Source organism: Chenopodium album, chromosome 4, assembly GCF_948465745.1.
Source record: "Chenopodium album chromosome 4, dcCheAlbu1.1, whole genome shotgun sequence".
Lineage (NCBI taxonomy): Eukaryota > Viridiplantae > Streptophyta > Magnoliopsida > Caryophyllales > Amaranthaceae > Chenopodium > Chenopodium album.
The window spans coordinates 58,570,112-58,597,646 of NC_137837.1; the positions used below are offsets into that span (position 1 = coordinate 58,570,112).

At 32.3% G+C, this 27,535-nt stretch overlaps 3 protein-coding genes and 1 long non-coding RNA gene across 4 annotated transcripts; 3 read left to right on the plus strand and 1 right to left on the minus strand.

Moving 5' to 3' along the window:
• Positions 1-2,321: 2,321 nt before the first annotated feature.
• LOC145627964 (uncharacterized) lies at positions 2,322-5,741 on the plus strand. Its single transcript, XM_081680305.1, has 3 exons — positions 2,322-2,676; positions 3,163-4,783; positions 4,901-5,741. Exons 1-3 carry the CDS (start codon positions 2,322-2,324, stop codon positions 5,739-5,741), a joined length of 2,817 nt encoding a protein of 938 aa, XP_081536431.1.
• A 3,862-nt stretch (positions 5,742-9,603) lies between these two features.
• LOC145627028 (uncharacterized) lies at positions 9,604-11,706 on the minus strand. Its single transcript, XR_014111276.1, has 3 exons — positions 11,323-11,706; positions 10,483-10,848; positions 9,604-9,837 (listed from the first exon to the last, which is right to left on the minus strand). It is a non-coding gene; the product is annotated as an uncharacterized LOC145627028 (long non-coding RNA).
• A 4,825-nt stretch (positions 11,707-16,531) lies between these two features.
• LOC145627965 (protein FAR1-RELATED SEQUENCE 5-like) lies at positions 16,532-17,266 on the plus strand. The gene has a single exon (XM_081680306.1). It carries the CDS (start codon positions 16,532-16,534, stop codon positions 17,264-17,266), a length of 735 nt encoding a protein of 244 aa, XP_081536432.1.
• A 489-nt stretch (positions 17,267-17,755) lies between these two features.
• LOC145627966 (protein FAR1-RELATED SEQUENCE 9-like) lies at positions 17,756-18,511 on the plus strand. The gene is made up of 2 exons (XM_081680307.1): positions 17,756-18,096; positions 18,190-18,511. Exons 1-2 carry the CDS (start codon positions 17,756-17,758, stop codon positions 18,509-18,511), a joined length of 663 nt encoding a protein of 220 aa, XP_081536433.1.
• Positions 18,512-27,535: the final 9,024 nt, after the last annotated feature.

The following is a 27,535-nucleotide window of genomic DNA, read 5'->3' on the forward strand; positions in this document are numbered from 1 at the left end:
TGTCCCTAAGGAAAGAAATGAATAACTAAATCAACACTTCACCCCAAAAATAATTTAATTTAATAAATACAATGCAAGGTAAATCCGATAAACATGTATCACAGTCAACCAATCATATCCATCCAACTACCAATCTTCGCTAAAAAGTGTCAAATAGAGCAAACCACAAGAGCATATAGAATTCAAGACTAGTGCTCACACACTCAACTCTCATTTATGTGGCGAGTAAAAGAAGTACTCGATCACTCTCCAACCACCCCTTTATATGTGAAAAATGTCCTCCCAAACTTTTTTTTTTTTTTGGAAAATAAGAGAAATTTTATTACCAAAAGGAAAGTTACAACTTACAAGAGCTAAGTTATAACAAACACCAAACCCACAAGACCTGAAAAAGAAACAGGCTAACCAACCACCAAACAGTTCAAGCTCAATCTCCTGCCACATTCTAGGAAGGGTTCAGGAGAAAAAGAAAAGAACAACCGGAGCTCAAGTTTCCAGCCACCTTCTAGGAAGGGTTCTGGAGACTAAGCCCGGGAACATAGAACAACCATAGAGCAAGCCATTCCTACAAGCAAAAACCCCACTCATGCAGACTGTAAAAAAGAAAACCTCCACCTAGACTCAGCTGCAAGAACAGCAAGGCTAGACAAAAGAAGGTATAACAGCAGTGAAAGAGAAACAGTCAAGCTAGGCACCACAACAAAGTGCTGACCTAAAACCATCAAAACCAACAAGCCAGACCAGCAACTGCACCAAAAACAGAACAGCAGCCAGAACCAGCAACAGAACAGAAGCAGACTTCAGCAACTGCATCCAGCAGAACAGCAGCCAGCAACAACAGCTGAAACCAGCAACAACAGTTAATTACAGCAACAGCAACAAAGACAGCAACAAGTCAACAACATCAGAACCAGCAACAGCATCTGCTGACCAGATAGCAACAGAGCAGCAACAGCAAAGCAGAGTAGTCAGCAACAGCAACACAGAACTCAGCAACAACAGCTGCTGACCAGAACAGCAACAGAACTCAGCAACAACAGCTGATTTCAGCAACAGCAACACAGTACTCAGCAACAGCAGCTGCTGACCAGAACAGCAACAGAGCAGACAGCACAGCAGAGCAGTCAGCAGCAGTAATAGAATTCAGCAACAACAACTGATTTCAGCAACAGGAATAGAAAACAGTAACAACAGCAGCAGCAGTACAGAAATCAGCAAAAGCAACAAAAACAAAACAGCGACAACAACAATCCAAAAACCAGAGACCAGAAAACATCCATTTATAAATTAATCTGCCTATTGAAACTAAGCCTAAACATCAATTTTCATCTCTCGAATCTCGAATCAATATTGCAAAACTCATACAATTAAATCAGGCTAATCTAATTGCATAGCGTTAAATCAATCAATAGGAAAATAATCAAGCATTAACAATCAATAAAAATAATAAATTACCATTCATATTATTTATGGATCACCACAAATCTTAGAATTAAACTACTCGTGCATAATTAAAATTAAACTAATCAAAGTAATAAAACAACATAATTAAAACAATAAGCAATAAAGCATAATAAGAAAGCAATTAAAATAAGCATAAAATAAACATGAGCGTAATAAAGATGAGGAATTTACTACCGAACTGACCAAAATCTGAACTTTGTGGGAATAATCCAATACTTGAAATAACAAAGCAAACTGAAAGAAAACTGGAAAATATAAACATAAAATTCAACTGTAAACTAAGGAAATTAATTCTAAGTTATGAATATAAGAAAAATATTCTAAAAGCTAGCAAAATTCATCAACTAATCTAAAAGCTGCGGGAAGAATTCTAAACCAAGAAGAAAATAAAAGCTGTCACTTTGTTCCCCAATTTACGGGTTTTATAACCCACAAAATTACAACAGAGTAAAAAGTTCTCTCTCTAGCTGAGAGCTTCTCCCACTAAACTTGTGGGTTTTTTGTTCTTCAATTGAATATTGAATACTACTTTGTTCTCTTCTACCCCATGCAACCAATCACCTTCTAGTTCTTCCCTCTTGTAAGTCTTATGATTTGCAAAACTCTTCTCCTTCTCTTTTTTTTTCGCACCACCAATCACAGATAATCTGAATTTTCACTCTTCCATTCTCATCTCCTGTCAGCAAATTTTACAAATCATTGCATTAATTCAAACAAGTTAAACTATTCAAACTCTTTTTACTGCCACTTGGCCTGCATGCAAATCTATTTATCTAGCCAAGGCTCTAATAAATTGCTCCCAATTTCTTGATATTCTTCACCAATCTGCTCTTCTTCCTCTTCTCTTTTTCTTCTATATGGCTTCCTCTCCTCCATATAGACACCCTAATCATAGGGATAAATCTCGCTCAAACAAATCTCTTCGAATGGGTGGTGTTGCTGAACCACCACCTAATTTTTCCTTTATAGGGCCTATCAACTACAATCAGTGTGCTATTGGAAGATTTGTTGGTGCTAACCCCCCTCCTGCTGCTTATATCCAACATATCATCGACACAGAATGGAAAGTGAATAACGTTCGTGGCTCCTATCCTTTTTATTTAGTTCGAAAGTTGAGGAAAATTCGAAATGTTCTTCAAAAATGGTGCCTGAACCATAAGAAATTATGGGGCATTAATTGGAGGGAGATCTCAAACGAATTAGACACTCTCGGTAAGAATGTTTCTTCTATTACTAATGCCTACACCTACCTTGATTGTGTGAATTCCTTCATGCCTCAATGCAGATTGGATTTTCAATATTGACGACAACGGGTGAAGTGTGATTGGTTAAAGGATGGAGATATCCCTTATAAACATCTTTTCATTAAGGTTAAACTGAGAAAGGCAAAAAATGAAATTATCACTCTTCGAACGGAGGAAAACTTGTAGGTAGAGGGCCACTCACAAGTTTCCAATCTCATTGTGAACTCTTTAAAAGATGTGTTCGACCCTCTTGTTGATCCCGCTCAAGCAGATCATATTGATTTGGTGCTCCGTCAACTTTACTTCCCACCTCTCTCTTCTGCACAATGTGAAGCTTTATGCCTGCCTTTTACGGCCGAAGAAATTCGGACGAACATTTTTTATTTGAAAGGTTCTAAATCTCCGGCACCTGATGGTTGTATCTCTTAATTCTTTCATTCGAACTGGGAAACAGTGGGTATTACAGTGACTAAGAGTGTCCAACATTTTTTTGCTACGGGTTTTCTCCTGCAAGAGTTGAACTCAACTCTTTTGGTCATGATCCCTAAGCTGGATACTCCGGAATTGGCCTCCCAATTCAGGCCAATAAGTCTTTGCAATACCATTTACAAGTGTATTGCCAAATGTCTTGTCTTTAGGCTTAAGCCAATTCTTCCTCTTTTGATCACGGACTTTCAACATGCCTTCATTCCAGGTCGACACATGGAGGATAACACCTTCATGTATCAGGAATTATTACACTTCATCAACTCCAGAAGTCGGGTATCTCATTTTGCGGCTTTGAAGGTTGATATGTCAAAGGCTTATGACAGGGTTAATTGGCTTTTTCTGCTTAAGGTTCTTCAAGCTTATGGGTTCCCTCCAGTTTGGATCCAATGGATCTCTCAGTGCATTTCCACAGTAACTTTCAAAGCTCTTATTAATGGGAGGACTTCTGATTCTTTCACCCCCACTTGTGGTCACAGACAAGGTGACCCTCTATCTCCATATTTATTTTTATTTTGTATGGACGTTTTGTCCCGAATGTTATTGTTGGCTGAAGACATAAATTGTCTTATTGGTATTAAAATCTCCAGACGAGCCCCCTCATTCTCTCATTTATTTTTTGCGGATGATGCTATGTTTTTCTTTAAATGTTCTCAAGATTCCTGCGAAACAATAGCTGATGTCCTTGCTAGATTTGGGAAAGCTTCTGGTCAACAGATTAATTTTGCTAAATCTTTCGTTAAATTTAGCCCTTCGGTTTCTCCAGAGATGGCAGACTTGTATAAATCCACCCTTCGAGTTCCTATTACTGAGAACATGGGTAAGCATTTGGGAGTTCCTATAGACATATCTGGAAGGAAAGGGCCTTTGTTTGTTGAGCTTGTTGAACGCGTTAAAAAGAAAATAATCTCTTGGGCACACTACAAGCTCTCGGATAGTGCCAAAATCGTCCTTATTAACTCTGTTCTTTTGGGTATGGTGGCCCATGTTATAAAATCTTGCAAGCTCCCGATTTCCATCTCCAACAAACTTGATTCTCTCTTCACTAGATTTTGGTGGGCCAAAAGTGGAGAAAAAGGCATTCACTGGGTAAACAGGCATCAAATTTGGCTTCCAAAAGGCATGGGGGGTCTTGGCATCCGTGCTACGGGTATTTATAATGATTCCCTTTTATTTAAGAATATCCTCAAAATGCATACAAACCCCCAACTGCTGGCTGCTCGGGTCTATAATGCAAAGTCTGATTGTATCCTATGTCCGACTTCTGACTTGCGAAAGCCTCCTCCGACTTCTTTTTCCTGGGTTAGGAAGACTATGCATTCTCTCTCGGTGAGGATGAGAAAAGGTTTTGCGTGGAAAATTGGTTCCAGGGACAGTGTTCTAGCCTCTAACTCCCCCTGGGTTAACAATAAAATTCCTGTTGTTAATTCTAACCAAAACCTAAGACAGAGTGCTTCATGGAAGGTCAAGGATTTTATTACCCCTCTTCGCTCCTGGAATGTGGGGCTTATCCGAGAACGTTTTGAGTGGGATAGTGCACAGGAAATCTTAACTATCGACCTTCCGTATGAGGAAGAAGAAGACTTCCTGTATTGACCTTGGCATAAAGCAGGCGCTTATACGGTTAAAACAGGTTATGCCTTTCTTGCTAACATAGCTGGTCGGTCTAAGTCCTCCTATATAAAGGAAGATCTTGATTTTTTCAGAATTTTATGGCATCTGGAGATCCCACCCAAATTGCGTATTTTTTTATGGAAACTGGCTGTCAATGGGCTCCTCGTCAAAACCAATCTTCGTTCTAGGGAAATTTTCATTGATACCTTATGTGACTATTGTGGTGAAAAAGAGGAGAATGTTTTTCACCTATTCCTTGAGTGTTCTATAGCTCGGTATGCTTGGGATAATTGCCAAATACCGAACTGCACAAAACCTACCGGGCCCACTTCCCTTCAGGAATGGATCCGAAGTCATATCCTGCTCTTCTATAGTCAGGATGGAATACGTAGCCATCGTATTCAAACCTTTGTGGTTACTTTATGGGCTATATGGTTGACAAGGAACAAGCGCGTCTTTCAGAATGATAATGGCTATCTGAGATGTCTCTTTAGAAATCTCACAGAGGCTTCTAAGTTGTTACATGATTTTACCAAGATAGACACTAGATGTCACGAACTTGTTTCCATTATAGATATTCCCACTATTCCTCCCCCAGGTTTTTTACAAGCCACGCTTGGACGTCTGTATCACGCCCTACTTTTTAACGACTCCATAGTTCTAACCACTATTAGAGTTGATGGATCTTGGCACAAACAAAGTAAGCACTATGGGGTTGGCTGGACAATAGAGCTTCATCAACTGGGTGAAAGGGCAGCTGGAGGCTCTTCTGGAATTGCTTCTTCAGCCTTACAGGCTGAGTTTTGGGCATGCCTCTTTGCTTTAAGATGGGCTAGTGAGAATGGGTATACTTCTATTAAAATTTTAACTGATTATGCTCTATTAGTCACAACTTTGAGGAAAAAGAGGCCCTCGGAGATTCATCACCTTTGAACTATGAAAGAAATTATCAAGATTGGTAGCACCTTTCAACATTGCATCGTCCTTAAAGTTGATAGAACAGAAGTTAATCTTCCCCACCAAATCGCTAATCAATGTCGGGCCAATGCAAGCAACTTTTCAACCTCGGCAATTTTTGATGTTTTTTTAGATTTTTCCTTTTGTATTGTTTTTGTTTCTGCTGTTGTCAAAAAAAAAAAAAAAATTACAACAGATTCGGTGGATGGAATGAGCTCTCCCGATCAGATATTGCCCGCCCGATTAACTAGGCAACGAACTGGGCTTTTCTTATGAGAATTGGGTTTCAGAGTTGGACCTTGTTAACTTGAGTCCAAATTCTAAATTAGATTGGTTCGTATTTCTTGCAGGAACATTGGACCTCTTTACTTAATCGAGCCCTTAATCACCGAACTAAATTTCGTTAACTCAGTCTTGGGCTTTAAATATACGGTCATAAAATACGATCAAACTCCAATATCTTTGTTGTGGTCTTATAAGCTCTGGAATTGTAACAAATCTGCAAATTCATATAAAATGATACCAAACCTACAAAAACACTAGAAAACGTATATTAGTTTAAAAATAGCTCCGCAGAGCTCAAATAAACACAATTATGACCGTGGGACGGGGAATATATATATATATATATATATATATATATATATATATATATATATATATATATATATATATATATATATATATATATATATATATATATATATATATAATAGGGTGACTAGTATTTAGACTAAAGAGGGAGAAGAGTGATTTTTTGATAAAGCTTGTTAATGATTGATAAAGGGGTGATATCACCTCTATTTATAAAGAAAAAATAAAGGTCGAGTACTTAAGATAAAATCCAAATTTGAATCGGAATAAAACTCTTGCGATAGGCAGCAATTTTTGTGGTTTTTGTTTTTATCACATCTTTTTATCCAGAAATTAGAATAATATAAATAATATGTCGTTAGAAAACTCTTGAAGTCTAGTTTTAAAACCTTTTGTAGAATAAAATATATGGCTGAAATAGTGGGACGGTGTCAATTTTGGATAGAGTTTGGTATTTCAATCATATTTTTTTCGTTATAGCTCAGAATTAATATTATAATATATCATTAGAAAGATAATTTTAAGGTCTATCCAACCATCTAAGATTTGGATAAAAAATATGAGGCACAAAACTAATATCTGACTATCTTTGACCGTCTTTCAATTCGAATAGAAGTAGGACTTTAAAAAAGAAAAGTTTTATTCAATTTCAAACTTTTTAATCTTATCTTTTCATAAAGGATAATCAAGATCTTTTAGAAACTTATAGAATCTTCCAATTAAACCTAATTGGTTTGGAAATGGGAATAAATCCTTTGGACCCTCTACATGGTCATTGGGTCGTAGGTAAGGTGGGCTTATGTTTGTTTTAGGCTCGGTTTAGTATTTTGGCCATAACTTATTCGTTATAACTCGAATTTGGGCTTATAATATATCTTTGGAAAGATCTTTTTAAGCCCTATCCAACTACCTAATAATAGGATCCAGATTATGGACCAAAATAAACTGGTCTAAATGTTTCCATAAAAAGGACTTGAAATGAATGATTTTAAGGGACACAAAATGAATTTTTTGGGTTTAAAGGCACGAAAAGAGGAAAATAAGTTATGGTTTGGGGAAATGGGCTAGGAATTGAGTTGTTTTATGAAATCTATTGGGATTGAATATGGATTTAAGCACTCCAAGATTAAATAATCAACCCAACCAATAATGGCGGTGAAAGGTTGTTCATCATCGGGTTTGGTTTTGGGGGGACATTTTTAGGTGTCTATAATATGTTTTGTATTTTTTTGCCTTTTTTCTTGATTTATTTCTTTTATGCTACTATAATGTGCTTAAGAGTGTTTGCTATGGGTGTATGTGAGTGTTGAATGTGTGTAATGTCAGTTTGTGTCTTGTTTGTTTTAAGTTTTAGTGATTGATGGTTAATTTGTGTTTGTTTGTATTGTTATATTCTTAGGATAGAGGAATGGATGCAATAGTGTTGTTATGTAGTATAATGGCAAGAAATTTGATACAAGGTTTAGAGATATAGATAGATGAGACAAATTTCATGGACCTTGTAAATGAAGTGATTAATGTCTCATTGAAACAAGATGTAGTATTGTTGCCAAAATTAATTAGGATGTTATATAAGCATCCAATCCAGAGAGATAGAGTAGAAACTGACGATAATAGTTTGCAACAAATGTAGCCATTGTTTAGAAGACGAAATTTTTTTTTTTTTTTTTTTTTTTTTTTTTTTTTTTTTTTTTGGAATTGAGGAGACAAGGACAATTGGCTTACATTTTAATCTAGCTATGAAGAATAGAGAGGAAAGGTTGATTAGAGAAGCCACGGTGAGACACAAGAAATATGGAGGAGCTAAAAGAAAGGTTGATTAGAGTGTGCAATTTTAATGAGACAGATGAGATATTTCCACTGAACTCACAACCATATTGAAGCGTCGTTCGAAGCGCGCCTATGTTAAGCATGTTGTGAATATGATTGACACTCATAGGAAGTGGGAATTAACATATAAGATTAGGGACAAGGAAAGTAGAGAGCTGCCAACAAGTTTTTAAGTAATTTGTAAATCGTTCACAAATCATTTAAGGCAACCACGATTAAGGGACAACGAAAACCAACAATGATTGACCCGTGAAGGTTACACCCCATTCATAATCCATGAGATTACTTACTCCATATGGCTCGGAACCACGAAAGGAGGATCGGGGATGATGGTACAAAGTGAGTCATGGAGTCACACCTACTTGATTCTTGTAGCGAAAAGTAATTCCTGCGATTTTAAAAGCATACAAACAAAGATTCAATTTGCTCCAAACTAATATTATGCTAAATTAGTTTAATGTTAATGCAACACATAATTCTATAGCATCGTGATCACTTTAATTAACAATAAGATTAAAAAGGAACCTAAACGGTCATCCAATTTATCTTATTAGGCGTGATTTTCTATTACATATTCCCTTTAAACATGCAATATTGAGATCAATAAATAACAATAGAATCAACATTAACATTGGAAGCAATTTGTTAGTCAAATCAAATTATAATAATGAGTAAAAAATGTCAAGAACTACCCACCTAATAGGTCATTTTGTCAACAACTACTTGCTAAAAAATTTCATTTAAAAATCTATCCAAATTTAAAAAGTTTGAATAGCACTACCTGAAGGAATTATGTCTTTGTCGTGTGCAATCACTACAACATTTACCTTCTTGTGCCATAGGTATACCAGTGGCTAGCCTTCAAATTTCCCATGGCACAAGTAATTAGCCACGGGTATTTTGGTCGTGGTCTACTGTGGCACAAAACCCTGAGGCTAGCTTTCTATCCACGGGTATATTAACTCCCATGGCATATGCATGAACTACTGCCATGGTTTTTCCCGTCGCCAATTTACCACTTAGCCATGAGTTCTCCTGTGGATAAAGTAACAATTAGCCACGAGTTATCTTGTGGCTAATAGCCTACTGAGCACAAGTAAAATGATGGCTAATATATTACATTAGCCATAAGCAGTCCTATGGCAAACAAAAAAATAAATAATAAAAGACTACATTAGCTACAGGTAAATTTATGTCTATCACGTGACATTGCCACAACATTTCATACCTCAAACAATTTACATAGCCATAACACGTCTTGTGGCTAAATAAAAATCCTTGACACAACCTTAGCCATGGAAATTAGTAGCCAAAAAATCTGTAATGCCCAACTAGTTTAACAGACACATTTTGTATGAGAATTGTGGTAGAGATATAATACTTATATTATATTATATTATATTTATAAGATATAAAATTAAACAAGTAAAAATAACATTAACTTATACTTGTTAACATTGATACCAAATAATTAAAATCCCAAAAAAATTACATCATACCATCACTAGTTTATAAAGTCATGCTTTACAAAAAATATCATTTGTCAATAATGTCTCAAAAAATATTGTTAATTCAATGGCCTTTTATATCCCCTACATCATCTAATCTGGTGAAGCAGTAAGTTCCTAAGTTCTTGACATAGTCATCCCTACAAAAAAAAAGGGTTAAAACTGTAAAATATTTCAATTACTAGTGTTCCATAGAAACCTTAAAAGTTGAAATCCCCAACAACACTACTTGCCTTCAAAACAACCTCCCTAACTCTTCTATGGAGGTCGTGAAAAGCTTAATTCTCGCCGGAAAGCTCCTATTCTAGGAAATGTGAAGATAAATTCGGATGTGGCCTTTTTTAATGGACTTGGCGGTGTTGCTAGGGACGCTGCCGGTGATGTTCTCTTTGCTATGTGCACAAAATTACAGGGAAGCCTTCCAATTGATGTGGGTGAAGCAATAGCTATGAGGTTTTCATTGACTACTGCCATGGAGGCTAGATTTAGAAGATTGTGCTTGAATCTGACAATTTGAAGCTCTTCCACCATCTCAAGAAAGGTCTCATTACGCCTACGGAGTTTGGCCATATTCTTAGTGATATTCGTAGACTTGCCAGGTTGTGTGAGAATGTTTTCTTTTTCTTTTGTAAAAAGGGAGGGAAATACAGTTGCACATGATCTTGCAAAACTTAGTTTTAATTTTGGTGAGATGCAGGTCTGGTTGGAGGAGTATCCTCAAGAAGTGAACATATAAACCTTAAAAGTAAAAGATATGTAATTAAATATTGGTAAAAAAAACTTACTAGTGATCAAATTAAGTTGTCTTAATGATCATCATTTGCTGATGGTGCTCCAAGCTTCTCACACAGCTTCTTGAACCTTTCATCCCACATTTGATCACGTTCAGCTAATTTTTCCTCTATTTTTTCTTCCATGGCCTTTTTAACTTCTTCAACTCTTTCGTCAGCTTTTTTCTCAATCTCTATAACCTGATTAGCAAGATCGATACGACTTGGTTTCTCTTTAAAATGATCTGCAATGCTTTTATTTCTTCCATAAGCACGCAGATATCCATGTTTTTCTTCACCAAGTATTTCCTTAAAAATTTGTTCATCAGTCATATTATTATGACCATCTTCTCTCTCTTGTATGGAGTTTTTCAACTTTGACTGCATTTAAGTGGACAATCAAGTGGATTAAAAAATCATTAACATTATCATAAAATCCATTTTAAAATATAAGAGTTCACAATTTATTACCCATACCACAATTTCCTGGTTTTCAGCAAACTTCACAGGATCAACAGGTTTACTTGATGTTCTTTGTCGCGATGCAATCAAAATTTCAGCGCGAGTAGGTTCTCGATTAAGTTTCTTTCTCTGCAATAAAGATAATTTGTTATTTTGTAACTTCTAAAGTATGATCAGACAAAAATCAAACATGTAGTTGTATAATACGTACTAATTCATCAGGAATTCGAGCAAAGCTCTTTGTTCTTGAGTAGTGAGGATTCTTCAATCCAGATCTATTATTTCTATTCCTTTGACTTAGCTTCTATAACAAGAAATGTACTTTGTATTTAATTGTCATATAATAATACAAGATAAGAACTGAAATGTATAGTAATAACACTAACGAGTTACCTTGAAATCTGGTGAGTGCCAAAGTTTACACAAGTATAACCAATCTCTTTTTACAACATTTTTTGGCTTTTTTTTCCCTCTGTACTTGGTTAATCAATTCAGGATCGTCGTAGTATATAGCTTTTAATTTCCTCCTTTAGTCACGATATAGTGCATTCATATGCCAGAGAATGAACTCTTTCCGCATTTCTGGTTGATCCATTGTGAACTTCTCCTAGGTATTAGGTGATGAAAAAATAAGTTAGAATCATCTTTAATATATACATACATATATACCTTTAAATAATAAGGTTGAAAATAATTTATTCCAGCACAACATTCCATGCAAAATCAATATAATGGTCTTGAATGTTCTTCCACTCTGGAACTCTCAAAGGACAACAAGTACAATTTCGAAAGGTTTGACCCAAAAAATATGTAAGTATAGAAGAATTCTCACCAATCCGGCGACAATCCTTATCAAATGTCACATGTAGTTCTCTCCTGGCATTAGATTTATGAGTTTTCTACAGCAAACATTCCCTATTTTTTTCTTTGCTGGACGACCATGTTGAGCTTTAAAAGCTAAGTAAAATTAGTATATATCAACTTGAAAGAATGGTATCACATATAAAATCAACAACATACACTTTTATAAAGTGACTACATACATGCTTCAACAACCGCCTTAGAAGTTTGTGTAGCCACCATCTGGACACTCCTCAGGTCATTATCGTTGGCTTCTTCATCATCCTCACTAAATGGTTCAACAAGTTCTTGAAGTTCAATAAAACCCTCAACACTAGCTGTATTTTCATTTATTCTTGAAGTAGAATCCAATGTAGTAGCTTTCCATAAATAAAAAATAAAAATAAATAAATAAAAAAATAAAAAAAAACCATATACATGCATAAATACTCATACTTAGTATAGCTTTAATAATAATAGTAATTTACAAAAATAAAGGTACTTACATGTATTAGCAGCCATCACCACTTGATCCTCTTCATTATCTCCAATATGGGTATTATCTTGAGAGTTCCTAGTTGAAGAAGTAGGAAAATATTTTGTTCTGCCCATAACTAGATAAAATGAAAACAATCATTATAGTTATACCCCATGTGTTACAGCTGTAACTTAATATTGTCATAGTAATTATATAAAATAACAAAAAATATTAAACCACTAGGAAGCAAATGTGCAAGCACTACAATTATATAAACTTCATAAACAATCTCTTACAACAAGAGAAACATAACAATTAGCACATTTAAATAACCATGGCATTAGTCATTAAGAGTCACTATCATCACTATCACTACCAATACTATCACAATCAACATCACTTTCACTATTTTACAGCATCAATCTCATCCTCTAACTCATCATACTCATCTTCAAAATCATCATTGAACAATTCATATTCATCTTTAGGCTCATAATCCTTAGTAGCTTCAATAACAAGTTCTTCAATATCATCACGCGTTTTATCATCAATTTGAACTATATCTCCATCCTCTTCTCTAGATGGCATAGTTAGAGTCCTTATTTCATCTTGTTGACAAGCATCTAAATCATCTTCCTGGTTATCTTGATTCAAAGTGCATTCATATGATACATCATAGCTATGTCGCGCTTGTGTTCTAATAGTAACAAGCCAATTTGGATCAAAACCATCTCGAACATAAAATACTTGTTGCGCTTGACATGCAAGAACAAAGGGCTCATGAGTTTGCAACTTTCTCTTTGTATTTACACTCACAATGTTATGCTTCTCAAATTTAATGCCTTTTCCAAAATTACTAACATCCCACCAGTGAGAATTAAATAAGACCACCCGTTTACCATCTAAATATTGCAAAAAAATAATTTCAGTTAAAACACCATAATAGTCTAAATTTCCTTCATCTGAAGCTCCTTCAACTAATTTTTCCACTATTTGATTTGTCCGCCTTTCTTCAAGTGCCTTTATATGAAATCGAAAACCATTAGCAAGTTATCCATTGTAACGCTCCACACCCATCAAAGGACCAAAAGATAATGATCACAAGTCTTTTGCCACCTGACTATGTTTGTCCGGCAAACTGTTCACCTATAAATAGGATATCAACAAAAAATTATACAATGAAAAATTCATATCTAATCTATTGAATATATAATATAAGAGGAATAGACGTTGAATAAAAAACATACACACTCACGAAACCATTCTGAAAACTCGTTCTCATTCTGCCCTTGTTCATATTCTCTACATAAAATGTATGATTTTTGTCGTTAGCTATTGCATTAAAATAATAGTCACTAATTTCATAAAATTAGTAACGTAAGAGAAAAAAAAAAATTACCTTTGGAAAGGTTGGATCTCATCACAAATTTTCAAAACATAATTTTGAGCTTTTTCCCACTCTTCTTGTGTAAGACACTTTGATTTTTTTTTTCCAAGTGGAACGCCAGACGGTGCAAATATTGAAAGACCCTCATAATCATCACTAACACTATCAGAATTTCGTTCTTGTTGATTAGATTTAGTCTCAACATTATGCAAATACTTTGAGCAAAAAAATAAACATTCTTCGAGAATATATCCTTCTGCAATACTACCCTATGGCCGAGCTTTATTAAGAACATAATCTTTCAACTTCCCTAGAAATCTGCATAAAATTATAAACATATAAAATAAAGTGAGGCAAAGTCATATAAAATGTGCTAATTATCAAAATAAAAACAAAAGAAATGTTTCATACCTTTCAATAGGATACATCCATCTACTCTGAACAGGCCCTCCAATTTTTGCTTCACCAATTTTTGTTTCATACCTACAACATTCATTCTTCTGGTTCAAATTAATTAAATATTTATATTTTGTTTAATTTCACAATTAAATTGATAATTATATAATCAAAATTTTGGCTTCATTTAATCATTTTTCCTTTTATTCATGGAGTACAAAATCAATGGAAAACTTCGTTCATAATCTCTTATTGTAGCTTCACCCACCCTTTTTTTTTAATAGCAATGCGCCATTGTTAAATGTTAAGGTTGAAGATGAATAATATTATTTTAATTATTTTTTTTTTTACAAAAATCCTTTATTACATACGTTTTTTAGGGAAACAAATAATCCCTACTCCTTATACGTTTAACACTCAATATTTTCTACAAAGATTATGATGCGTTTTTTTAGGAAAAGATATTATAACATATTATTAAATTTAGTTGTTACAATTATGTTAATCTGAGAATATATTCTAATCCTTAAATAAAATATCACAATTAGTTTTTAAATATGTATAAATACATAATATGAATTTTTTAAAATTTTAAGAAAAATACATATAAAAACAATTTTTTTTATATCCTTATTTTTATACGGATGCATATAATGATGTTTAGAGTGGAATTTACATGCTAATATACGTTGAAGCAACAAAACTTCATGAATGTGAAACAATTAAATTGACGGTTGTTGCTCACATTTGATGATAACAAACAATTTATATGTTATAGGAATCTGAAATTTGGACGAACCGTATAAATTATTTCATGAAGATTTTTTTAAGCCACAAAAATGATTCCAAATTAAGGGTTGTGCTTCTGAAGGAAAATGATTCTAACTAGAAGCATTTACCATGAAGTATTTGAAATTAGGGAGATTATATGCAAAATTTTTATCATTTAAATTATTAGTTCATTGTCATTTTGTTTTTAAATAAGAAAATCATTGTTTTTTGTTTTTTTTTGGAAAAAAATTAGAATTTAATTGTTATCCCGTCAAAAATAAATTAGTATGATTGTTACAGGTTTCAAAAAAAAGTATGATTGTTACAATTTTTTATGACAAAAATTAGAAGTTCATTATTATTAGGTGTTTTATTTTTATTCAATTTTTTATCCTTAAAATTTGGGATGGTGGGTTTGCATTTTTTTTATTTCCTTATAAGAATTATTAAAATACCTATTAATTAAAAAAGTATATCCTATCATAATTCCTAACAAAACAACCTTTTTAACGGAAAATGCAGCTTAGTACATTTTATTAACTCACCAAGTGTTCAATATCATTACATAAAACAACCTAGCTAATACTCGGATGTTAGAAATATATAATATAATTTCTTCAAAAAAATTATATATATATATATATATATATATATATATATATATAGAAATGGGATCATGTGAGAACCTAAGCATAGAATAGGAACTAGGAACTAGGAACTAATCTGGTGCGTTGATCTTCCTTGATCCAATGGCTGACATCCTACCCGCGTTTTTCATTTCAGTAATGGCATTTTGGTAATTTTGCCAAAATGAATGACCTCCTTTATTTCTCTCTCTACGCGTCCACATTTTCTCTCTCTAACATCGATTTCTCCGCCGTGGATTTGAGTTCTTCGACTTTGCGAATTTTTAGCCTAGATTTTTCGATTTTGATCTTTTATTACATCGTATTCTTCAGGTTTTTTCATTCATTGAGGTAATTTTCTAATTATATTTGTATTTTTTTTGTTTATTTTGATTTCATTGTTTATTTTGAGCTGAGTTTTTCGATTTAGGGTTTTTATTGTAATTTTTCTTAATTTTTGCTTATTAATTGTTCTTTGAATTATTCTATACAATTTATTGTTTGATTTTGGGTTTTATTTTACGATATTGGTTTTTAATTCCTATTTTATGGTTTTACACTTACAGATTCAATCTAGTTGTGTCTGCATATAGTTGATATATTGTTTGTTGTTATTAATCTAGTAGTATAATTTGTTGTTGTTTTAAATTTACTTTTTGCATTCAGTCATTAACTTTTCATTATTAGTTTTCTATTTTCTTCAAGTTTTTTTAATTTTTTTTATTTACTTTATGCTTTGAGTCATCTACTTTTTAGTATATCTCTAATAGTTTTTATTAGTATATTTTTTAAAAATATTTTTTACTTTTAGTTATAGTTTATTTACTTTTATTTAGTGTTTATTTACTTTTTCCTTCTATTCATTAACTTTTCAGGAACATGTCTGAAAGCATAGAGCATATTTTTTAAAAATATTGTTTACTTTTAGTTATAGTTTATTTACTTTTATTTATTGTTTATTTACTTTTCAGGAACATGTCTGAAAGCATAAAACATTGTTCTTCTTCTGTCACTACTGAAGATAACAATGTAAGAATTTTTTAAACACCCACTCAGCCTTTGCTTCCTAAAATATATTATGATTCTGGAGGTGATAAAGAGTATATGCCATGTTCTGATGAAAACAAACCTTTTGTTGGAATGATATTTGATACCCTTCAAGATGGTATTGCCTTTTATTACAAATATGCTAATGAGTGTGGATTTAAAGTCCGTTCTAGTACTACTAAATCACAAAAGAATAAGAATGATCCTACTGGTAAAGGAGTTACTATAATTAAATATTTATTATGTAGCAAAGAAGGGTATGTGACAAATAACATGAAACCTGGTAAACAAGTTGAAGGTGCTTGTTTAAAGAGAAAGACTGTGAAGAGAGTTGGTTGTCCTGCTAAGATAAAATTTAGGTTCTGTACTGGTGGGAAGTATATGGTGTATTATTTTTATGAATATCATTCTCACCCTTTTTCTACACCTATTACTAGGCAGGTTACTAAACATGAAATTGGTTTAAATTTTGCTCATAAGAAGTTTATTTTTGACAACTCAATGTTAAATATAGGGGCTGCTATGTCTTATAGGATCATGAAAGAACTTTGTGGTGGGTTTCAAAATGTCAGGGGAAGTAAAAATGATTTCAAAAATTTTTCTAGGGACTTGAAAGTTTATATCTCTAATGCTGATGGTGCAATGTTTGTTCAGAACCTTGAACAAAAAGTGAAAACCAGTAAAAGGGGTTATTATTTTGATTACTGTGTTGATGGAAGTAGGCATTTGACCCGTGCCTTTTGGGCTGATGCTATTGGTAGAAGAGATTATCAATTGTTTGGGGACTCGTAATCTTTTGATTCTACCTATGATACAAATAAATATTCATTGGTTTTCTGTCCTTTTACTGGTGTTGATAATCACAAGAGATGTGTTACATTTTGTGCTGCTCTATTATCTAAAGTAGACATAGATTCTTTTGTGTGGCTATTTGAAACTTTTTTGAAGTGTATGGGAAAAGAACCCTCTTGTATTATCACTGATCAAGATCCTACAATGGGTATTGCCATAGAAAAAGTTTTTACCAAGACTAAACATAGGCTATATATGTGGCACATAATGAAGAAGGTACCTTAAAAGGTTGGAACTGCTTTTTGTAATGAAACTGATTTCCTGAAAAAGCTAAGTGCATTAGTTTGGGATAGAGAGATTGATCCTCATGTATTCGTTGATGGCTGGAATAGTGTTATGGAGTAGTTTAACCTTGTTGGTCATGAGTGGTTTGCATACATGTTCAAGATTAAACATCTTTGGATTCCTACATATTTTAGGGACCTATTTATGGGTGGGTTACTGCGTTCTACATCTAGTTCTGAAGGTGAAAACAGTTTCTTTTGTAATTTTACAAATCCTCAGGTGACTTGTGTTGTATTCTTTGTCCATTATGAAACTGCTCTTGATGCTCAAAGGCATGAACAGGATGAGTTGTACAGGCTTAATAAACTTGAGCCTCAATTGGTTACTAATTTACACTTGGAAAAGCATGCTGCTGTTGTTTATACTCGTTCCATATTTTATGATTTTCAAGAAGAATGCCAGGAAGCCTGTTTTTCATGTGGTGTTGAAAGTTGTAGTTCTCTGTATGGAGATGGTGTGGAGTTTTCAGTTATTGTTGATCATGAGTAAAGGAAAAATTTTGATGTAAATTTTAACTTGGCAACATATGAGTCAAGTTGTACTTGTAGAATGTTTGAAAGTCAAGGTGTTTTATGTAGACACATTTTGTTTGTTATGAAACGCAAGTGTATACGAGAAATTCCTGATGCTTATATCTTGAATCGTTGGAGAAAAGATGTTCTGAAGAAAGCTTCTGTCATAGATGTTGCTCTGGATGATGCTTCTAAGTATGATAAGAAGAAGCAATTGGTCAGTGATGTATTGTCCAAGATTTTCAGTTGTGTGAGTTTAACTGATCAATCTGAGGATGATTTATCTGAGCTTATTAGGACATTATCTTCATTTGAGGAGCAGATGATATCCAAGAATAATCCTGAAAATGCACCTAGTTCAAAAGAGGTGAAAGATGCTGATATTTAGGTTTTGGTTGGGTCAAATGAAGTTGATGTAAATGTCTTGCCTCCAAATCAGTGTCTTAATAAGGGTTCTGCCAAAAGTTCAAAGGGGTTGAAGAGTGCATAAGAAATAGCTACTGAAGAAAAATATAAAAAAGGCAGAACTTGTAGAGCTTGTGGGCAATCTGGTGTTTCCCATGACAGTAGAAACTGTCCAAACAAGTAGTCTTTCAGGTATTTTACTCTTAAGTGTGTTCTATTTACTTTAAACTTCTATTTATTTACTTTAACAGTAACTTCATTTACTTTTTATTTTGTGCAGGTGTTATTATACTTGGTATTTTTTTTTTATTTAGTATTTTACCTCTTCACCTTTTTTATTTACTTTAGGTTTTAATTTATTTACTTTACATTCTAATTTATTTACTTTAATTTGTGACAAATAACTGATGTTTATTTTTGTGCAGTTATTTTAATACTTGGAAATTAGAAGATATTTTGGAAGATCAAGATCAAGATTTAATGAACAAATATTTTTTATTATTTTTATTATTGTAATATTTTTACATTTACTATAAGTAATTGTACTACAGAACTTAAGTTTAGTTTGTTTACTTTTAGCTATTATACTTTAACTTTATGAAATATTTCATTTACTTTTATCATATTTTATATCATATGAATTATTTGATTTATATAATGTTCTTACTTACAAAATTAAAGATAATTGCTTTTATTATTCCCTTTCTCCTAGAATACTTGTTACCATATCCATTTTTTGTTCTAAAATACTTGTCACATTTTTCATGGAACCCGAGTTGACAAGAGTATTTGATACCGATTTTGAATATGAATTGACGTGTAAATGACCCGAACCAAATGTAACCCATATATTATTGACTTGCTGATTTTAACCCAAAATTCTAGAATGCGTTAATTTTCTAACCATTAATTATTGACTTTACTTGAATGTAATTTGACCGGTTATCAAACTCACCTAACCTTGTACCAAATCAGATGCCGATTTTGAACATGAATTGATGTGTAAATGAGCCGACCCAAATGTAACCCATATATTACTGACTTGGTGATTTAAACTTGATTATAACCCGTAAAATTATTTACTTGAACCAAATTTGACTAAAATTCTAGATTGAGTTAATTTTCTAATCATTAATTATTGACTTTACTTGAATGTAATTTGACTGGTTATTAAACTCACCTAAACTTGTACCAAATCTAATAAGATGTAAGGCCGGTTGTAATTCGATCAACATAGGCCGGATGTTAGCGAGGCAAATGAAGTAGAAGACTTGACCCATCCCCAGTTTGTTGTAAGATCACATTCGAGTTGGTTAAACACTTCAGGTCAAACACTTCGGATCATGTTCGGGTTGGTTAAACACTTCGGGTCAAACTCTTCGGGTCAAATTCGAGCTGGTCAACTTCGGGTCAGGTGAGTTCGGGTGTTTGGTGAACATAAGGTCAACTCCATTTTCGAGTCGGGTATGGGTTGGGTTGGTTTAATTTTGGGTTTTGTGTCATTTTTTGGGTTAATAATTTTCTAACCATTAATTATTGACTTTAATTGAATGTAATTTGACCGGTTATTAAACTCACCTAAACTTGTACCAAATCTAATAAAATGTAAGGCCGGATGTAATTCGATCAACATAGGCTGGATGTATGGTCAACATTAGGTCAACTCCATTTTCGACTCGGTTATAGGTTGTGTTGGGTTAATTTTGGGTTTTTTGTCATTTTTTGGGTTAATGATTTTGGGTCAATTTTGGGTCATGCGTCGGGTCATTTGAGTTGGGTCAACTATTATTACTTGAATACTTTTATATCCCATTTCTCCCTTTACTTTATATCCATTTTCTATTAATTTAACAGTATTTTTTTTGTACTTAAAATTGAACACCTTATTTCATAAAGTTTTTTTTAAAACTTTTTTCCTTTTACTTTAAACATAGCATTATTTACTTTAACATTTTTTTCATTTACTTATAATCGAATAAATTTTTTTTTACTTTAATACTTTTTCCCATCTCCACCTCTGCTTTTAATTCATTTTTTATTACTTTAAAAGTATTTTTCTCTACTTTAAAATCGAACACCTCATTTCAGAAAAAAATTTTAAAAACTTTTGCACTTACTTTAAACACATTGTTATTTACTTTAACAGTATTTACATTTACTTTTATATCTTCCATCATTTTTGAGAAAGAACAATCCTAGTAATTTAACTTAGATATATAATATGTATTCTTTTTTTTAACACAAACTGGAAATATTATATTAAGTGGCTAAACCCATAGTTTTAATTACAAATAGTATCACATAATTTTCACATTTATAATTGATGCTAACCAAAATAAGGCCTAATATTACACTAGAATTGCCAAATTGCTATACAAGTTGTAGAACTTGAAGCTACACCAGTAACTTATCTTCAACCACTACTTAATAAAAGTTTTGCATTAATACTACACAAGTTCAAGTACTCTAAATATCTATGATATATTCAAGTCTACTGATATCATGTTCTGATTCTTTCTTTTCTTCCCAATCCTCAACATTTGTTAGTAGCTTCTGTTTCATATGATTTCTTTCATTGAGAAGTAGGTCAAGCACTAATCTTATATGATGGTGATTCAGTCTTGCAAATTCCTGTAAAAAAAAGAGTATAATTTAGTATAGATTAGTTCTAGAGTGTAACGACTTCAAAATAAGTATGGTAACTTACCTCTGTTATTGTTCCTAATCCTATGCCATTTGCACCATCATAAACCTTCATATGCAACAGTAGATAGCTTGCTGAGAAATTATCTTCTCTTTCTTTTTGGAATTGAAGTTCAATTATTCTCAGCTTGTAGGTCAGCATATCATTTGCCTGTGGATGCTTCCTTTTTAAAACAACTTCTGTACTTGTATCACCTGAATGCAATGAATATTAGTATAATAAAAGATATTGAAAAATGAATTTAAAGATAATTTTTTAATCCATTGATTCTTTACCGTTTCTAAGATAAAACTCTGTACTGGCTCATATTCTTCATTTGTCTCGTACAAAGTGTTGTCCAGATGATCAATTGTTTCATCTTTGAAGTTTATCACAGCAAGAAAATAATGATCTTCTAACATCAGAGGTATATACACCTACATATAAACATATTTACTTCAAACCTATTTTTAATTACTTTAAACATATATTTTTCTACTTTATTATTAATTATGTCTTACACATTAAGCTGCATCCAAGTCCAATGATTGTGAAGTGTTCCAATCAATCCATAGTTTTTGCAGACTTGTTACTCCCTTTTTTCCATGAGCTTTCAAACACATTGTTAAAGCATCCTTCCAAAGAAAAAATCCAATTATTATTTATAATATTTATTTGATGCAGAATTCTAAACTATAAAAGTTAATTTGAACTTACCATTAAATCAAATCCAAAAAAGTATCTGATCAAGTCATTTTCAGACCTATCTTTTTCCATTTCAATGTTATTCAGGTGGTTTGACCAAGCAGTGATCACATTACTTGAAACTTTCCATTCATTGAGCAAAGCGTTACAATCTTGCCTTGCTATTTCAATTGAATCTATAAACCAGCCAACTACTTCGCTGTAATGTAGAGTTAAAGTTAAACTTATGTCAAACAATATTATATATAATGCAATATGATTATTTGCTTTTTAGGAAGTCTAAAACATACCTCTTGTTTGGAAAGTTTTCACCATCATTGATTGCTAAGTAGTCGATCACTTGGTAACATTGCAAACTCACGATCACTTGGTAACATTGCAAACTCATGTTATCCATTACTTCCTTGTGTTTCTTTAAGAAATCAGAAACACAAATCATATCTTCTACCCCTTTCTCCTTCTCTAGTTTTCTAACTACCCTAAACCTTGAAATTTTTCTCAGAAGTTGTTTTCTGTTGGTGTTTATGTCTGCCAAAGCAAGAGTAGCACATATTTCTGCACGATACACCTTTCTCCTATTTGCTAAATCAAGGTCAGAATCAAAAGTCTCTCCAGAAAAACACAACATATGGATCATTGCAAATACACCACAATCAAGAGTATATCTTGGTGTCTTCCACTTGAAGTTAACTTCATCAAACTCATATTCAAGAATTTCATCAGCTTTTTCATGATCAATTCTCTTCAGAAAGTTTGACATTTCCTCCACCTTTAACATTTGTAAAGCAATATATAAGTAAAACAAATTTATAGTATAAATTAGAGTATCTTTAATTTATATGATTTACTTTAATTAGAACATCTTTTACTTTATATTTTATATTATATTTTTATAAGTAATAAAATGTGTACCTTTAATAGATATTCTTTTAGTTTAATAAAAATATTATTTACTTTAATCAGATCATCTTTTACTTTATATTTTATCTTATTTTTAACTGTCATTATAATCTATACTTGTAATACATTTTCATTTACTTTAATATTACTTTTATTTAATTTAACAATTTACTTTTTATAAACCAAAAAAAATCTTACCACAATAGATCCAAGAATTCTGTAGAAATGCTTGTGCATGTCATCATACTTCCTGTTATCCAAGTACTGAATTGTCCGATTCATAAAGTTAACCACTATCAAACTATAGTGGTTACTCATATAGATTGGAACAAAAATCTTTCATTAAAATTATAGTTATTAGTTTACAAATTCAAAATCATAATTCCATACAATGTAGTTTAATAATTAGAATAATAAGACATACCAACTGAGTTGTCTTAATTTTCTCCTTTGCATCACATAGGCACATCCAATCGTACCATGCCTGATTCAATTCTTGTGAGTGTACTGAAGGAGACTTCACCTCTGTTTTTTTATCTGTTGGCTAGGAAGCATCTTGTGACCTGAGAGACAGCTCTAGAGGTCTCTGTGTATTAATGAGAACGTACAAAATATTACTTTATGAGATCATACATATTTAATTATGATTGAGCTTAATAGTTTTTTTAATTCTTACACTGTGATCAATGCCAAAGAAAAAGCATGAAGGATCTTCTTTCAATCGAGAATCATTCATTAGAAATGACCAACATTGAACAATATTAGATTTTATCATTTGAGCAGGGGCTATTGGAGCTAGGGATGTTGTGTCATCTCTTGTTATCATGAGAAGACTTTCAAATTTCTCAATCTCTTCACTATGCAAAATTAAATATTTATAGTAAATAAAATATTATTTAAAGTAAACTAAATATAACTTAAAGTAGATATAATATAGTTGAACCTAAATAATATATTACTTACTGTTTGAATGGGTTGTACTTCACAAAGCAGTAATCAGCCACTACTTGAAAAAGCTCTGGCATTTCATTCATTCTTGATTTATTTCCTTTCATTGTCTTAGAAACAAAATCAATGTCAACATCTTTCTCTCCATAATCTAAATTGATTTTAACTTTTAAAACTATCTCATTGTGAATGTCCTTAAACTCAATTGTAGATGTTTCTGCCTGAAGTTGTTTTTCAGCAACAACTGTAATAAAATAGCAGATATAATTTCAATATAATGATACACTATTGACTATGAATTGATTAATATTTATTAAAGTTAACAACTTACCTTCCTTTGTAAGTGTTGGCTGATTTAGGATACTCTCAGTAACTGAGTGTACTACCTTACTAATATCAGCATCAATACCCTTGTTTTCAGCATCTTTCTCTCCCTGATTATCAGCATCAACCTCCTGATTATCAGCATCAACCTCCTGATTATCAACACCCTTGTTTTCAGCATCTTTCAATTCTCTCCTTTCTCTCCCTGGTTTTCTTCCTCCTCTTTTCCATTTTTGTCATCATCTTCTTTTTGTTCCTCCTCCTTTTCTTCTTCCTCCTGCTCCTTCTTTTACTCCTTTTCTTCCTCCTCCTCCTTTTTATCCTTTTCTTCCTCCTCCTCCTTCTTTTTCTCTTTTTCTTCCTCCTCCTCCTCGTCTTCTTCCTCCTCCTCCTCCTCCTCATCTTCTTCCTCCTCATCCTGTTCTTCCTCCTCCTGCGTATTGTTTTCATTCTCTTCTTTTTTGTCATCGTTCTCTTTTTTTCCATCATCCAGATCCTCTATTTCAAAATCTTCATCATCAACATCCAAATGGACAGTTTTAGGATCAACCGCATCTTCTTCAAAAGTTTTAGGATCTGTGCTAGTTTTATGTTGCTCCTCCCATGTTGACAGAATCACACTAGATACATTTTTTAGATCATCATAAAGCCTGACTATTTCATCCATAGCCCTTTGTACTCTAGGATCTTCCATCAGCCTTTGTGTTTCAGAAACCTGTTGGGAATTAGATGTAGACACATTCATTTGTTGCCTTTTCATCTTTTCTCCTAAAGTAGCTATACGCTCAACATGTATCATTGCAAAGAGTTGTGAATCTCTAGTCAACAAATGCAGTTCTTCTTCAATTTCCTTCAAAATAAATAACAACAATTTATTAGTACATTATTTTTTAACACAAATAATATTAACTTTTAAAGTTAATTTGTTTACTTTTAAGTCAACATTATTTACTTTATGTTTATCATTTACTATATATTATTACCACTAGGAGCAGAGAAATTCAATATAATAAAAGCAAACAAGTATGAGATAAAAGTAAATACATTTCATTTTAAAGTAAATAAAAGAAACCATTGTAACTAAAAAAAAAATAAAATTACTCACATCTTTTGCAGCTTCATGTATTTCACTATCTGTCATCACACCTTCTAGTAGGTTGAATGACACCAATCTTCTCTCCCTATCAGTAAAATTTCTATAAGCATTCTCAATTACATCTCCCAAGAATGCTTGCTTTCCTTTTTTTCTACAAACTGGATAGTCATCTTTTTGAAGTTCTCCTTGACCAAAAGATGCCTTTGCCTCTTTTGCAATTCTTTCTTTGACTTTCTCATCTGACTAATGTTGGATCAATGATAGTGTTGTAGGTTCAGGTTGCCCTCTGAATGCTAGATGATGAAAGTATACAAGTTGAAGAATAAGGATATATCCACTTATTCCCGATCTTGATTCCTTTTTTTGTTTTTCTTGAAGCTTCCCACTGATTTGCACATGTTATTCATCACATAACCACACCAATCTAGGTTATGTATTTCTTTTACATTGTCTGCGTAATTGATTATCTTGTAATCAATCACTCTGTTTGCAACAGGGGCCAAGAATGTGCTGCAAACAAACATCACAAAGAATCTTTTAAAATCCTCCCCCCATTCCTTTAGACTCTTTAATTTATTCTCCAAATTATTCACAATTATCTCATCATCTTCTGGAATTTCTAGCTTTTTCTTCCATTCTTTTTGAATCAGCAAGTTTGATAGATGTTGCTTCCATAACTGAAAACTCACCTTGCTCTCAGTTACATGTGAAAGCAAGAATATATCTTCAACATCATAGGAACTCACTGAAAATTCTTTCAACATGTCAATATTGAACATGCAGCTGCTTTCATTGAAATGGTGACAAAGCCATGGAAGCATCTTTGTTGAAATTCTTCTTAACTTTAGTTCAAGCAGTCCTCCAAACCAATACTTATGACATCTTTTTTTTGCTGCTCACTAAAATCGTTAATTAAATCAACAACTGCATTGGGTCTGCAGTGTGTTTTCTTGATTTCCAGATTACCATCATCATCATCATTAACATCAATAACTTCATGTACATCAAGCTCAGCATTGTCAAGCTTCATTTTTTTCTTTAAATGAGCTTTTCCCTTTTTTCTGTCTTCTTCTGATGAACCATCAGAATCCTCATTCTGATCTTCTTCTGGTTCATAATTGCTATCTTTCATTTCAGATTTTAACCTTTTCTTTGTTCCTATAATTTGTTTAAACATGTTAACCAACTTTGAAAACATTAATATTTACTTTATAAACATTTTTGTTAACTTTATTAATGTTATCAATAAACATCATAGACATTTAATGATTTACTCTAAACAGTTTACTTTAAAACAGTTTTCATTTACTTTAGAAGAGTTTCTATTTACTTTATAACAATTTGTACTTACTTTATATCAATCTTCATTTACTTTAGAAGAGTTTCTATTTCCTTTATAACAATTTGTACTTACTTTATATCAATCTTCATTTACTTTTATGTAATACCTTGGTGCAATATAATACATAACAAATGAATTTAATTATATAAACTTTTATAAACCTTTTGATGCTTCTAGTTCCTTAATTCTTCTCTTTATCAATATTTGCTTTTTTGAAATCCTTTGAAGTTTAGCACCTATTACATTTAGTTAACACAATCAATTTATAAGTATAGACATATTAAAAATCTTTTAAAACATATTTCTGACAAATGATTTACTTTATAAGTGTTTCTATTTACTTTATAACAGACTCCATTTACTTTATACTATATACCTTTAATTGAAGATGTCTTTGTATTTGCAGGAACTTTCTTGGCTTTTTCACCTTGGCTGCAGGAGATTTCTTGGTTGCAGGAGATTTCTTGATTGCAGTAACTTTTTTACTTGCAACAGCCTTCTTTGCTGCAGCAATATCCTTTGCTGGATCTGGTTTTGTTGCATGTTTTTTCTTTGTAGTTTTAACCATTTTAATATGTGAACAATTCAAAACAATTATCATCATTTTTGTTATGTTATACACAAGCCATTATACAAAAGTCACATTAACTTATTAATTTATACACAAGCTACAATATCTATAGATTTCATAGTAATTCAGTAACAATTAATAAATTTACTTTTAGGCAATTTCTGTCTACTTTAACAAATTTCTATCTACTTTTAACAAATTTCTGTTTACTTTTTAAAAATTATGCACTCAAAACTATATAAACTCAAACAACTACTTTTAACTTACTTTTAGTCAGTTTCTATCTACTTTTAATAATCTTTTATTTACTTTTGGCAAACTTCTGACACTCAAATAGTAGAAAAGAAGTACTATATCAACAATAATGCACTCAAATATTACTCATAAATTAACCAAAATTATTCTAAATTAGTATGAGTTTAAGTAAAATAACTTAAG

Coding starts and splice junctions, on each gene's coding strand:
- LOC145627965 (XM_081680306.1), top strand. CDS start 16,532: ATGCCATGTTCTGATGAAAACAAACCTTTTGTTGGAATGATATTTGAT.
- LOC145627964 (XM_081680305.1), top strand. CDS start 2,322: ATGGCTTCCTCTCCTCCATATAGACACCCTAATCATAGGGATAAATCT. Junction 2,677..3,162: donor AAACGAATTAGACACTCTCG/GTAAGAATGTTT, acceptor ACTGGGAAACAG/TGGGTATTACAGTGACTAAG. Junction 4,784..4,900: donor GAGGAAGAAGAAGACTTCCT/GTATTGACCTTG, acceptor TGATTTTTTCAG/AATTTTATGGCATCTGGAGA.
- LOC145627966 (XM_081680307.1), top strand. CDS start 17,756: ATGGGTGGGTTACTGCGTTCTACATCTAGTTCTGAAGGTGAAAACAGT. Junction 18,097..18,189: donor TCAGTTATTGTTGATCATGA/GTAAAGGAAAAA, acceptor TGTTTTATGTAG/ACACATTTTGTTTGTTATGA.